The 15,322-nt window shown below is 41.5% G+C and overlaps 1 protein-coding gene across 4 annotated transcripts in view; it reads right to left on the reverse strand.

The window, feature by feature from the left end:
• The window catches only part of LRCH1 (leucine rich repeats and calponin homology domain containing 1), a 169,839-nt gene that overhangs the window by 65,009 nt on the left and 89,508 nt on the right, over positions 1 to 15,322 (reverse strand). For all 4 annotated transcript variants that reach the window (XM_074378186.1, XM_074378189.1, XM_074378187.1 and 1 more), the window contains exon 3: positions 6,393 to 6,519. In XM_074378186.1, coding sequence (XP_074234287.1) covers positions 6,393 to 6,519 — 127 coding nt within the window. The remainder of the gene's footprint in view (positions 1 to 6,392; positions 6,520 to 15,322) is intronic.

Consider the following 15,322-nt stretch of genomic DNA (forward strand, 5'->3'; position numbering starts at 1 on the left):
ATGGAGCGTGCAAGGGAGATAAGCACTTCTCACTACTGTATGATCAATATTGCAGAGAAACGTGCAAACTCTATTCCCTCCCAGCTATCGACCCTTGCCAAGTTTTAAAAAGGTTATGAATTTCATCACAAAAATAAAACCCCATAGGTAATTATGGCTTAATTAGTTGGGGAATGAGGAGGAGGACAGAGAGGATAATAGTCTGGATGTTTGGGACTGAGATTCTTCAGGTTAGAAAGTGTAAGAGCAACATTCCTAGAACAGCCTGCTTCTCTAGAACCTGTCCGTCCACATTTAGCCTACAAGAAAGTATGGCTCTTTTTTTTTGGAGTTCATTTTAAAAAGATATGATTCAGGGAAATAAATTTTAAAAACAAGTAACATTAATGCCCCACATTTCTCCAATTAGTGAGAATTAATCAAGCTGTGAGTTCCAGATCCAGCAGCTTCTTAGGACAGTCAAATGAATCCCTTCTGGAATGGTCTATGAGCCCTAAGCTACGTCTTGGAGAATAATTACTCCAAGCTACAGTGAAATCAAGTGACCATAAATTTAGTAGTACAGTATTATAAATATACAAAAGTAGGCCTAAAAGAAATTATCACACATGTCATAAATGTTTACTAATTCTGTTCTTTTTGATACAGAAATGAATCTAATCATTATACATTCTATAATCACAGAAATACTCAAACTTAAGTTTTATGAACCAGTCAGTCCAATTCAGTCATTTAGATTAAAAAAATCTAAACAGAGAATTTTAGCTATGACTTAAAGTATATTTATTTTCAACTGGTTTAATCAAGATGCTTTTAAACAACCAAAAGAAAACTTTAGAAGTAAGATTCTTATTTCATCACAGCCCTTCTAAGCAACAACCAAAAAGTCTCTCAAAGTGTTAAATGAATGTTGGAGGTTAATACATATTTACTGCCTGCCTGCTAATTGCTAGCCTACCTTCAGAATGCCAAAGTGACAAGGATTTAAAACATCAAGAGTAGGTTCAAGGATTATTAAACTAGATAACACTCACTTTCAGAAAATAATATGTTTTTAAAAGACCAGCATGTTTTTTAAGGTATGGCATGGTACCTTCCTCTGATGGGCTACCTGCCTCTGAGTCTTGGGTTTTCAAAAACTTGGCATGGTTATACTATTGCTTAAGTTGTTTTTTAAAATCTAGCTCTTTATTTAATTGAAGAAACGCAAACGTTCTGACAGGAAATACAAGCTATTAATAATGGCCTCCCACCATGTGAGCATGCCCTTTTTTGGAAATGTCTTTTGTATGATTCACTGTGTAACTTTAGGTAAATATCTTAACCTCTCTGTGCCTATGCAAAAAGAAGAGGCAAGATCAAATAATTCTAATTTCCTTCCAACATCAGGAAAATTCATTTACCACATCAGAAATAAAGAAGAGATTTTGACTGAAAGACAGACACTTAACTGACTTAGGAGTAATGTCTATTTTGATATTTTAGCCATCAGAAAACCTAAATGCCTGTTGTCGGAACTTTTTCTTTTAAAACAAATCAGTCTTCTCCTTTAAACTCAAAACTTGATTTCAAGTGACCTCTGGTATGATAAATATTCATCTCTCAACACTTACTCAGAGTCTCTTTTTAGTATAAAACTCTCCCTTGCTCCCTTCCACATAGCCACAATTACATAGCTCACCCCACTCCTCCTGATAAAAAAGGCAGAGGTGGGAGCAACAGAAGGGACCTCGCACAAGCCATGGGTTTCCAACTGTCTCACAGAAACCAGAGAGGTCAGGAGGCATCTCCAGGGACCATGAGTGGACAAATGGTTATGGTAGACACATGAATTCATGTCTCCACTACAGAGACTGGAATAAGAAAAAAAAAACAAAGAAGGGGTTTTCCTCAGAAACTTCTCGATACATCCTGTCTAGAATCAATCCCTGAATTCCAACTCTCCACGCAACCAAACGTTTCACAAAAAGAGAAAAAAGAAAATCTGCATGTCTAGTCAGAGCCAGGAAATGCACCTTTCAATCCATTATTACTTGAGTCAGGCCCCATGAGTTTTGGGTTGTAAAAATAGGTTTCTGAATCAGTGACATTATGCTCCTTTATATGAAGTGAACAGCCAGAAGACACACACACACACACACACACACACACACACACACACACAGTATGAGTTGGGAGAGGACAGAATTGAGAAAAACTAAACAAGAAATGGACCATCTTTGAACCCCAGTGTGTCAGCACATACAGGGAACCAGTGAGGAAGCGCCTAGACCTTTGGCAAACATGTCCCATAAAAGGTTCTCAGATTTATTGTGTTCTTACTCTGTCTTCTTCACAGATAGCCACCTGTTAACTGTAACATGGCATTCACACGGTGTTTCTTACCAAATATTTAACACACCTTATCCTTCAAGCATGATTTGACAAGAAAAGAACCATGTTTCCAGGATGTTGACACCGTTTTTATGAGTAAAAGGAGGTTTAGTCAACCCAAGAGAAGTCTGCTGACCCTGCTGCCTGGCTTGTGGTTCCTCGGTAGGAAACTCTCAGGCGACACTGCCCACGGGCACCACACCCGAGATTTGCAACCTTCTCCCACTCGCTTTCAGCTGTTCAGGGCCTGCCACAACCTGAATGGGAAAACCACTGCAAGTTGAACCAGGGAATTCCAAAGAGAGAAACCATGGCTCCTCTCCACAAGGGGCTTACGGTCCAGATGAAGACCCAGCAGGCGCAGCTGCACGGTGCTGTGGGAAGCCCTGGGGCTCTCATCAGATAAACCAGGTTTTCACTCCTGCACCACCACGTCATAGCCCCATGCCTTTGGGCAAGTAATTCCAAAACTCAAACTTGTCTGTGCAAGGAAGATACGATATACACCCTGCTGGGCTGCTGCCAAGATCTCATGATACAACACATGTCATTACCCAGCAGAGTGCCTGGCATACAGGAGGTGCTCAGTAAATGCCAGCGCTATATCGCCTTCTCTTATAGAGAGAACATGCAGATAAAGTCTTACAAAGCAACACAGACATACAGCTACAGCTCTAAGGAGACAAGTGGTACAAAAATAATTCAAAAAGTGGCCAAGGAGGTTAGAAAATTCTAGATCATTTCCACCAGAAATGACCCTGGAGGGACGGCTCCATGAAGCTAAGATTCCCTAAGTTCTCCTGCACTTGAAACAATGTGGAAATACATCTTGGCCTCTCATGTGGCTTCAAGAAAAGACATCTCAAGGGAGGGGGGCAGAGCTCAGTGGGAGAGTGTGTGCTTAGTATGCACGAGGTCCTGGGTTCAATCCCCAGTACCATTAAAATAAATAAAACAAATAAACCTAATTACCTCCCCCGCCAAAAAATTTTTTTAAAAAGACAAGACATCTCAGAAGTGTTTCTTAATGAAAGTCTTCATGGAAGGAGAAAAAGCTGCTTGTCCTTATTCTCTGCCCAATCACAATCACTGAATGGCAATGCTTTGTGTTTTAAGCTTCTTAGACAACTGGGATATATTCAAGAAGGTAAGATTATACTCTTTCCCAGCTCCAACTCATCTCAAAAATTAAGAGAGGGCACCTCCTTTCTTACAGATAGCCACAGTGCTTTTATTTTTGTTTTTTAAGCAAATCATCACTCTGAAACATTCACTCACACTTGGAAGAGAAGAGAGTTTACAACTCAGTTTAGGATACTCTTTGAGTCTAATGAGAAAATTTTAAAAAATGCTTCTTCCCCAATAGTTAAACAATGCTCAGAGCCTAATAATACACTGAGAGATGTTATCAGCACTTAGGTGGCGTAAGGTACTCTGAACACTTGGGGAGTTCCCAGATTTTTTTAACAAGTCGGTTACTGTGAAACTACAAAACAGAAGCCTCCCACGTAATTCTACAATCACCTCAGGCTTTCCAAGGATTTTTTCCAGTTGATAGCTAAAAAGCATCTGCATGGTTACCTGCAGTATCACTACTGTTTTAAGCAAAAAGATATGAAAGATAAATAAGGACTGATGGAAACTAATCTTTTGTAGTCTGTGAACTTAAGCAAGGCCCATCACCCCTTATGGTTAAATAGTGGTAACTTATTAAATATTCACCAACTTTACGAATAAATGCTTTTTGCAAAGTTCATGCTTGCTCATACAGCAAAAAGCACACAGGATACAGAGCAGCCCCATCTGATCAGGTGGTCCCTGCCACGTGTGGCTCCTGAGCAGGAGTAATGTGGCTGTCCTATCTGTGATGTGCTGTCCGTGGAAAATACACACCCAACCTCAAAAACTTAGTACAGAAGAAAGACTATAAAATATTTCATTAATTTTATATTGTTACAGGTGTTGAAAGAATACTTTGGCTATCGAGGGTTAACTAAAATATACTATTAAAATTAATTTCACTTGCATCTGTTTTTTTTTTTAATGTGGCTGCTAGTACATTTAAAATCATATTCGCTGCCAGCATCCCCTCTCCATGGGACAGGGCTAGGTGAGGGCGTTTCTGCTCAGGTTAAAGTCAGCTACACCAGGGCGACCTTCGGCACATCGCTCACCACTCTCTGCCTTGGGTTTCTTCCTCTGTAAGTTGTCAAGAGGTTGGACTAGATGTCTTTTAGAACCATTATGGCTCTAACATTCTAGGACTCAAGGGTTCAAGAGTTGTTACCGGTAGAGAAAAGACAAGCATGGGTTGATGACGGAGCTGTGACCAGGGGGCAGGGCAGCCTTCACTAGAGCTGGACTTCAGACAGGGCGCCTAAGAAAAGCTCAGGGCAGCCCTTACAGCCAGCCAGCAGCCCGTGTGTCCTGAGGCTGGAGACAGTGCGCTCCACTTCTGCCGCACGCCTGCCCAGCAGCTGACGAGAGTACTTGACGAAAGCCCTGCTCTGCTGTGGGGCTGGCTGCGGGACTCAGCACACGTGCCCCTACTAACAGACGAGCCGGTCGGTAGCTCGAGCCGCACAGCTGACGGATGGCACGCTGTCAGCTTCAGCCCAGAGTGTGGTGGGACAGAAACACACTCCGGCTGCCAAAGACTGACCTCACCGATGTGCCACCCACCCGCTCCGTGGCAGCCCGAGAAGTAGGGGGGAAGAAAGCCAATTCTTTATTTATCCTGTGTTTGCAAGACCCAATCCAAATTCTAGCAAACTGGATTTGGGGGGTTATCAGACTCCTAAAAGAAGCTTTTTTTTTTAAGCATATAACTATCAGTTTCGTCCAAAGTGTCATTCGGTATATTTTTTGTCTTCTGGAGCCAGTTAAAACAGCACCTTCTGAATTAACTTGGACTGAAAGATAATCATCCCCCCACTGGCACGGCCCTTGGGAGTCCTCACAATCTGTCCCCAGCCACCTTCTTGGCCCACTGTCCACCATTTGACAACAGCCTTCACAAACATTTTTTGGGTATCTATTTTGTGCCAAGCATAGGGAAACAACAGCAAGTAAGATGCAGTTCCTGTCCTTAAGCAGTTTTCAAGGTGTATCAGGGCGTCGACTAAGGGGTCACAGAATTCTCCATCTGGGCCTCCCAAGCCATCACCCCAATGCTCCTGGTAACCCCAAAGAAATTAACCAGAGATGGCACACAAGAGAAAAGTGACTGGCCATAATACTTGAAGGAAGGTATTGTGTCCTTTCCATGGCTGTAATCACGACATCCAGCTTTGTGCTGGACACAAGGGTGGTGGAAGGATGCATGTTGGAGGATAAATTATGACTATTATGGTTTAGCCCAGTTGCTCATTCTTGCCTCTTCATTCACCCAAAAAATCTTAGCTCAGTGGAAGTCTAGAGAGAACTCACTCTTTCTCATTTTAAAAACAAGGTCAGTCATTCAATTAGTAGTGAAAGAGCTGACGTCTGGGCCTCAGGTACACACGTCCAAGCCATCTCTGCCTATCAATCACTTGCTCTTCTTTCTTATCCCTGGGGATGTGGTCCCATTTTAAAGTCATCAATGTGGGGCAATGGTTACTAAAATTCTTACAGAATCAGAGCACTCTGTTCTTTCCAACTTAATTATACACATTCGTAAGCTGTGGCCTACTAACTTCTTTGCAGATTATTTTGCCAGTGTATCCATAATTTATCACAAACTTATTTATGCCATCTGAAAAAAAGTGATCTAGCGTCCATAGGATAATCTGTAGACTTCAGGACCTGTAAATCCTGCCAACTTTAGCACGTGTACATCACCGGAAACCTGTAAATTTCAGGAGCTCTGTCTGTCCCAGCAAAGCCTTGATTATTCCTTTTCCCACTTATGTCTTTATCATATAGAGGCGACAGCATGATCTCCTCCTTGTCCCAGTATGGGAAAAGTCTTTTTGACTACCTGATAGGCTATGATTAGTAAACAAACAAAAAAAGCATCTTAAAAATCAGTAACATACCAACTCCATTAACTGTTTGAGCTGACCTATCTCTTCCGGCAGCGATCCAAGTTTGTTGTTACTTGCGATTAAGACTTTGAGAGGCAGACCACACAGGCAGGCCGGCAGCGAGGACAGCTGATTTCGACTGCAAAAAAATACAGGAATTCTGGTAAACACGCAGGCGACTTCATACTGTTGGCGAACATGTTTTTAATACATAAGGAGAAAGAAAGAAAATATTCTGCAAATATAAAAAGTCCAATAAACCTTCTATATGTATAATAACTCAAATCCCAAGTGTATAAGAAAATTAAAAAATATTTTTTAAAAAGAGAGGCATAGGCAGTTTGAGGGGAAAGAATTTTTCGCAGCACAAGGGACCCCATCAAGCTCCCTGGCAGGTGCTGAGCCCTGAGCCAGCCCAAAAGCAGATGGCCAAGAAGGGCTGCTCCACTCATAGCAACGGGAAGCTGGTGCCAACTGTCCTCTTCCTGCCAGTGTGAGCAGGAGACTCGGCGAGGACCAGAGCAACCAGCCCGGCGCGGTGAAGCATCACCACATCCATCTTGGTAGTGATGGGGAAGATGGTTTTGCTGCAACTCACAAAACCACTGGGCCCATCTCCAACATTCTGATTCAGCTTCTTTTTGTTAAAGTAAAGCTCTGTGGCTAAATTCTGCTTGGGTGTCTGTGAGCGCTAATTTAAAAAGGAAAAGGAAAGTTGTCACCTTCTGGCAAAAGTGAAGCCAGGGCCAAGAGGGGCTCAGTTTCTCAGAGGAGCCGGGAAAGTCTGAGTCCAGGTCTCACCTCTGCTCTGCATTAAGAGGTCTCTACTCAGAAGTCTTTAAAATGCCCTACGTCAGTGCTGGCTGTCTGAGAGATGGGAAAACACCGGACCAGTGAAATCCATGCATCACCCGTAAATACATGGCAGCCACTTATCTCACCTCCTCCCTCCCAGGAGCCCTTTCCTGCTATCAAGTAAGGAGACAGATGGCTTTCAGTTTCCCTTTTTTTCTCGGCCATTTTGCTGAGGAAGCCAAAGACCAGGCAGTGAAATATCTATAAATCTATGTTATTGCAATTATTTGGAACTTCCGTGTGTATCTGCACACATGTGTGAGGCTTCAGAGGCTGTGGTATGGTGTATCTGTGTGTTTATGGGCGCACATAGATCTTTGTGTGCGAGAGGGAGGGACAGACAGACTGGAAACACACCAAAATGTTATCCGTGCTCATTTTGGGGGGAGTAGGTACAATGAGTCAATTTTATTTTCTTTATCAGACTTTGCTGCATTTTCCCAAATTCCTACAAAGTGCTTTCATAATTAGGGAAGAAATACTATAAAAAGATAAACTTCACTTGGATACTGGTTACATGGGTGCTTCTATTTGTGAAAATTCATCAAGATACACGTATTATCTGTGTAATTTTCTGTATGTATGTTATACATCAATTAAACCTTTTACTCCTCCACCTACCATATGAGGGGGTCGGTGTCTGGTCAGCCAAAGGGTATCTCTAACTGCTGGGCTCAGAAAAAGCAGGCGTTACACTGTCAAGATAACCTTTCTAATCTGGCTGCCCACCTGTGACCACCCTGACCAGGGACCCGATGCCCAGGTAAACAGGTTTTAGCAAGAAAAGGTACAGCCAGAGCTTCACCATTGCCCAGATCTGCAAAGAAAGCTATTTCCAGAAAGGGGCAGAGGAGAAGAGCTTTCTCTAAGAGGGTCCAGCAGGACGGAGAGGAGATTGCGAGCCCTATGCCGGGGATGGGGGTGTCCTGGGACCGGAAGGAGCAGCTGGCTCCAAGCCCCCCAATTTAGGATGACAGGCTAGAAAAACGGGCGACAGGCTCACCCCGGCACTCTCTCCTGATCTCCAGAGGCAGCAGAAGGAGGAAGCAGGGCAACCAGCCTGTCCTTCTGTGCCCCTCACACCCCTCCGGCTGCCCTCTACTCCTGCAGGAGCCCAGTGGCCTCCTTTGGCTGGGTGAGGGGCCATCCTGGTGCCCTGCAGGGAGAGCTTTCTTCCAGCTCCAAAAAACATTCCTGAGACACTCTCTCCAGAAAAAAGAACTCAATTTATTAAAAGGCAGCAAGTAAATAACTTGGAATGTAATCTGTGGCTTAAAATATCTATTAAGATGCAATTTCATAAACTAAGGATTGATAAATTAAACTTTTAACAAGGCAATTCTACTGTTTTGGAGCCACATTTAAACTTCCTTTTGAAGAGAGGATAATGGGAACAAAGGTTACGTATTTTCAGAAATTTCTACACTCCTATTTCCCACAGAATCAACAATTACAGTTGGAGATCTTCCCTGTGTTTCTCTGCTTGGAAATTCAGATTTAAAGTATTCCCAGCCTCACCACCTGGCTGCAGGCATCTAATCAGATTAGCAGGTATTGAATTGGGAGCGCATGCATACAGCATTTAAGCAATGCAGGGAAGGCATGTGAGCATTTGAAATTACAAGGGATTATTCCCACTAGAATTCTTCCAGGGTGGGTAACTAATTTAAAATAAAATAAAATTTAGGCTTATGAAAGCATTTGTGGTTTCTCTAATGGGAATGAATGCTTCTTATGCTAAAAGCAGCTGATGGAACAGCCTATTTGTTTATGCCTGACACATTCCTCCATTTGTGCTGTAGTGAATCACCTGTACACAAATCTGAGCTCCCAGGACTTGTCATAATACAGCATGCCACAGGCCTGGGGCACATTTCTTCCACTTCATCCATCCATTCCCTCAGGATGTTCCTGTATTACCAGTAATTTCCCCAATAGAAAAAGGAAATACACATGCACACAAAAACCCATTAGCTCTCCAGCAAATATTCATAAAGAAGAGGAGAAACTGCACACTCTTTTAATCCTCTACCCACTAAAGACCACATCAGCAGCCTGAGCTTTTTTGAAACCACTCATCTGGCAGCAATTTTTCTCAAGCAATTAAGTGCCTCAGGCCTCAATCCACCATCCTGGCCCCTACTTGCCTCCCGCAGACCCTCTGCACTATGAACAGGCCCTTGGAGGAAAGAATGTTTAAAAAAATAAGGCTATACAGTATCTGATAAAGTAATGGTCAACATTCATTTTCAAATCTAGCCTAGGAGTCACATCTGAAAGCAATATTAAAAAAAAAAAAGATTTTTTTTTTAAACTCACTCATTACAAAAGAGTAAATTAGTGGGGGAAAGGAGCCACTTATTCAGAAGTAGAAATTACAGATTCAGTCATGGTGGCCTGAGCCTTCCTACCATCACAGGGCAGGGCCTGCCTGGTGTCAGCTGTCACCCTCCCTGCCCAGTCTGGGTAGAGGAAGGGGCGGGGAGGAAGGGGCGGGGAGGAACGGGGACGGGCAGAGGGCAGTGGGCTTTATTGCTAACGCTGTGTCTTCCATCTTTCTCAGCTGAATGACTCCCCCGTCCTAGACTTACTGGTCTGTTTCCTCATTTCAGGATGAAACAAGGCAGCTCAACATAATCTGAACAGTTTTTGATAGCCTCAGTTTGCAGGATCAATTTCTCTTCAAGTATCACTACCCTCACTTAACATAATCCCTAAATGAGGGAATTCACAAACCAAGTCACTTCTGTATGGTTTCACTCTTAGAGACTCTTATTGTAATGTATTTTGACTCTGGTCTTATTAATATTCATGCTTTCGGACTTAATTTTGGCATTTAAAATTATTTATCATTGATTTATCAGAAAGTTACTTTCCTTAAAGTATGTGATGACAAAAACATGCTATATTCTTACATGTGATTTTATTATCAGGCATCATATATATTTTTTATTCTACTGGAAAACATGCTTCTTCTAAGTGAATGGGTTCACTTAACAATGAAACATGGAACTTACTTAACAGAAAGTAATTTACAGAAAGAGTTCTATAACAGATTCACCTACTTAACTGGTAAAGAGGTCACCAACTGTGGAATTAGAAGACCTTGATTGAAGTCTCATGTCTGCCACAACTGTCTACATGACTTTGGGTAAGTCACTGATCCTCTCTGGCTTTGCCATTCATCAATCATTGATACTAACACCTACCTAACATGATACATGAGATTATGAACGTGAATGTGCTTAGCCTGACACTAAATCCACACACAAAGGTTAAACCGTACCCAGCCACTAATGTGGCAAAGCAGTGGGAGGGTGACCAAAAAAAGCTTGATTGGGCTTTAGTTATTTATTTTATTTCCTAATCGCTAACATTCCAGCCACTCTGAAAATATGGTTGCCTGTTCCCTTTGTTGAAAACGCATGCCAGTTAAAGATGACCACTCCGAGGCATGCTGCGGAGAACCAGGCTGGGCTGTAAAGTTTCAAGCCAAAACAAACCAAGTAATTATTTCCAATCTGGAGAACCAGAACTAGAACATATAATCACATGAATGACCTTTTTCCTCCCATCTTCTTTGATTCCAAGAGCCTACCATTCCCCTGGGAAAACGTGAACACTCAGGGATCATCACCCTGGTTGCCAAAGAGTTAACAGAAATAGTGATGTGAATCACTAGCCATCACGAACCTACTGAGAAAATGTCACAGTGTGCATGTGAAGGGCACAGAGAAGGCAGGGCAGGTTTCCGGGCTCACCCTATGTGAGTCTCAGCCAGGGAGGGGAATGAACAACTCTGCAGTCAGTATTGTGTTATTGCCTGTTTGAATCCCACTGTCTGCTTGGCACGTGACCCACCGTTAAGAACGGTTATTTCACTTGAGCCAAGTCAGTTTCCTCTTGCACAGGATATCTCACCTAATTTTGTTTTGTGCTCGTTTTGCATACTCTGTTTGCCTTTCATTAAAGTCAGAGTAACTTTTTTCTGTTGTGCTTTAACACTTGGCTGTTAATTGTCCTCAGGCCCACACAACGCTAAACAATATCCATAGAGAACTATTTCCTTTTTCCTGCTTGTTTCATTCTGAAAACCCACCATGGCAAAATTTCTCACCCTCGTTTCCCCAAATGACTGAGGACTTCCCTCCTCCTGCATGGCCAGCCCTCCCCCTTCATTCCAGCCATCATTTTATGCCTGAGACAATGACCAACAACAACCAGAGCTGGCTTAAGTTGCCTGGAGATACTTTGCTCAACTTTAATTTTTATAAATATAAATTATATAATTTTAATAATATTTAACATGACACTTTAAAGATAGAAATTCGACTGAAATTACACATATGCATAAAATCTGGGAGTCCACGTTTGAAAACACTTTGAAAACAGTTCTGCAGTCTACAACTTGAGGATGAGAGTCATTTGCAAACTTAAAATGTTGCAAAACGGAAACACAGAGTCATTCTGTGAAGTGAATTATAAGCCAGTTCCTGAACACTATACCAATCCGTTTCACACCCTACATACATAAAGGGGCCATGCTCTGAGAAGGGAGAAGTCAACTTCAGAAAAAAAAAAAACTAAAAGAAAAGCAAGAAGCCAAAAGTGAGCGTCTAAAGCAGCTCAGAATTCAAGCAAATTGCTGTGCATTTTTGCTGTGCATACCTGCACCATATTTGGCTTCTGCAACTGAACTGGTTTCCCACAATAACAGCCTATCAGTCTCCTCTTGAGTATAAATAAACCCTTGCTTAAAATATTCTGGTTTTTTTTCTTTACACCCCTAACGGTCAGCAACCACCACTACCAATGTCTGTAATTAGATTTCAAAGTGCAGTTATTGATAACTTGCCCCTTTGTCAAAGTTAATGGATACTAACTTTCTGTTTCCAGGAAAGCAGGTGACCAAGCCAAGGATGAAAGATCCTCTGGTGTCAAATGCTGAATGGAAGCCAATTATTTTCTATGCTCACTGAGTGCTACTCTGCCCAAGACCCTGTTCCAAGCTCTGAAAAAATGTGAAATGTATGTGAATCCTAAAACTTAACTTCTACCAAGATTAGGCAACAGTCCTCTGAGCTGCTACCCACTATCTCCTACTTGAACATGGATCATGTATTTCAAAAGTGCTAGAGCAGCAAGTATTTCCTACTGGGTTTCTCAAATTAAAGATAAAAAATTAGTGACTCTTAAGGAACAAAGTGAGACTTCCTTTATGGCACTTATACTATAAGGTGGAAGGGAAGGACTCCAGGCTCATCCTGATAACTCTTTAAGCAAGTGTCTGCAGGCTTTGGACACCACTGTCAATGTTCAAAGGCTGCCTCTGCTGAAGCCCCCAGGCTGTTCTCTGCTTCTGGTACTGAGGTCACAGGGGTCTCGTGCTGTAACTAATGCACCAGAGGGGCCACCACCTGTATCAGTTTCCTTAAATTCCCTGAAGATCACCCATTTAAATGATTGGCCAAATGAAAATGTGAATGCAACGCACTGCCTTCAAAGCACTCTCACCGTCTCCTGGGTCCTCCCCACCCACCTACATGCAAACCGCCTCTCACAGTCCTTAGAATACAGTATCTGAAAGGGTTTCACAATCCACACCAAATATCACTCTTTATTTTTTCTTCTACCTATAGTCCCTCCTGTTCAAATAGTTCACAGAGCTACACAATTCTTGCATTCGGTGATATCATTCAAATTATTTGGTGTATCAGGAACAATTGTCAGTGATTTTGAAATGGACCACAAAACATCGCTGGGGGTCTTGTCTAGCACACCCTTCCAGACTACCTCTGTCTTTCACTGTCATGGAGTTATTTTACAACTCTGTGTTTGTAGAAATGGATAGTAATGCAAATCATTCTTGAATTGTGATATGTGCAATGGAGCTGCAATTCATTATTGCCCTCTGGATGCTGACCAGTTTTGCAACTATTTGTAAATTCATTTCAGCAAGCCCACTACTGTGTGTGTGTGTGTGTGTGTGTGTGTGTGTGTGTGTGTGTGTGTGTATGAATTCTCCTTTAAACAGGATATAACATTTTACTGCTTCATTAATTAATGTGTTAAATACAATCTTTGACAGATGTATATTTGTATGAGAGTCATGGTATTTCCTTTTTTTTAAGAATTACCATTTAATAAGGAGATTAGTTTTAACTGTAGGGGCTCTGGTGTTTCCACAGTGAAATTTCAGTTGCAGACAATTTAATTTAAAGACTCAGCTGCTTTAGATTTTTGGTCAAGGTCATTCTTTTCCTCATTATATAACACAGAGCTCTCAGAAACTGGAAAAAAAAAAAAAAAATCCTCTTGCCTCCCCCTCCAGAAAAAGTTCAGTCTTATAGAGGAGCTGGGGAGAAGAGAAAATCTTAAATCTGAATACTAATGAGTGATTGATACATTTGTACTTTTTACTACTTAATTTTTTTCTCAAAATAAACCGCATCCTTTTAATTGATAATAATAAACAAATAAACATATAAATATTTATACAGATTTAAAAGGTGCTAAATAAAGAATAAATCAGCCTGGATGGCAGCTCTGTGAACGCACTCTCTGCTTGAGTGTTTCCTGGGCATTTCTCTCGTCCACTCACATTTCATCTTATCTTTCAACACATCCAGTCCATACAGATTATTTAGCCTCTGAACAGGACATCATGAAGACACATGCTTTTTAACCTCATCCGTTTTAGGCATGAAGTCAGCTCCTAAAGGATTCCTTGGGTGATAAACATTTCTGTAAATCTGTGTTGGCAAACTGGTGTTTTGAAAAGCACATTCTAGGAGATGCTAATAGGTAAACCTCACAAAAAAAAAAAAAAAGGGAGAAGAGTTCTGTGTGGTGTGGAGAGTCACAAGACTAATAGCACAATTCATGGACTTTGCTCTTAAGCATACCTATTAACAGAACGCTTTTCCATAGAAGATGACATTAGGAAATGTTCTTACACCCTAAATGATCCAATGGCATCACTGTGATTAGAAATAATTTCTTTTCTCCTAGGGAGTTTGGCAGGCAGGTTTTCTCCAGATCTATCAGACTCTATTCATAAAGAGAAGGATTCATCACTGAGTGGAATGGATCAATTTTCTTATATTATTTTCACATCCCTTTCTGCCACGGTTTGCCAGTTGCCAAATGGAGTTTCAGGAAAACACGGTGTGATTTCAGGAGGATAAAGTAGGTAAGCTGAGATTAATAGATAACAGAGTTCCACGTGATCCAACTCTCAAAGTGACCTAAATCTTCTTGTTATTTGGATCTTTCCATTCAAAGAGATCATCTCATTCCATCTGTTCTGACAGTCCGTCTGGTCCAGAGTGTAAAGGTGTTCCAAGAAATGACAGGAGATGAAAAAAATGCCTTACAGAAAAAACTGCTCTTGTCACTACTACTCCTTTGTCCCCTAAGCGCCCAACCCTTTGACTCTTTCTAGATAAAGAGCTACAGAACATGCACTTATTCTTGACTTAGTTTCTATTCCCTGAAAAAAACGTTATTTTGGATTATTACATATGCTGAAACTCTCAGCTGCGTATTTTATCGAGGTTTCCCCTCCCTGAGTTCTCAGCATAAGCATTCCTTTCTGAAGCAGGATAATATTTTTAACATCATATTCTGCAGTTTTCTAGCCACTATCACATATATTTTATCACTTCCGAAAATACAGTGATATGTTTAGATCTGGACTGGCAAACTGAGAAAACCAATACTATATCTCTTTTCTCAAAAGCAACTCTTATTAAGAAAAAAAAAAAAAAAACACTTTCTATGTGTCCAGTTACTGTAATTGTTCCTAACAAGCAAAGAACACAAAGAGACCCAAAGTGAAGCTCCGTGTTGGCCATTATGCCTCCAGACTGCAGTCAAAACCTACTTTCCTAAGCCCTAATTCCACGGACCCAGTATGAAGGATGCTGACAAGATAGAAAAGGCAGAGTTCAACAAAAAAAAGGAGAGAAGAGTAGGAAGTCAACTTCTCACAAACTTCAGTGTAATAGGTCAGAGGCAAGAAGACTAGTTCTCATCAAGTTTTATAATAAACAACTCAGAGAAACTCAGTATCAAGTTGTTTTTAG

Source organism: Camelus bactrianus, chromosome 14, assembly GCF_048773025.1.
Source record: "Camelus bactrianus isolate YW-2024 breed Bactrian camel chromosome 14, ASM4877302v1, whole genome shotgun sequence".
In the NCBI taxonomy this organism is placed as follows: Eukaryota; Metazoa; Chordata; class Mammalia; order Artiodactyla; family Camelidae; genus Camelus; species Camelus bactrianus.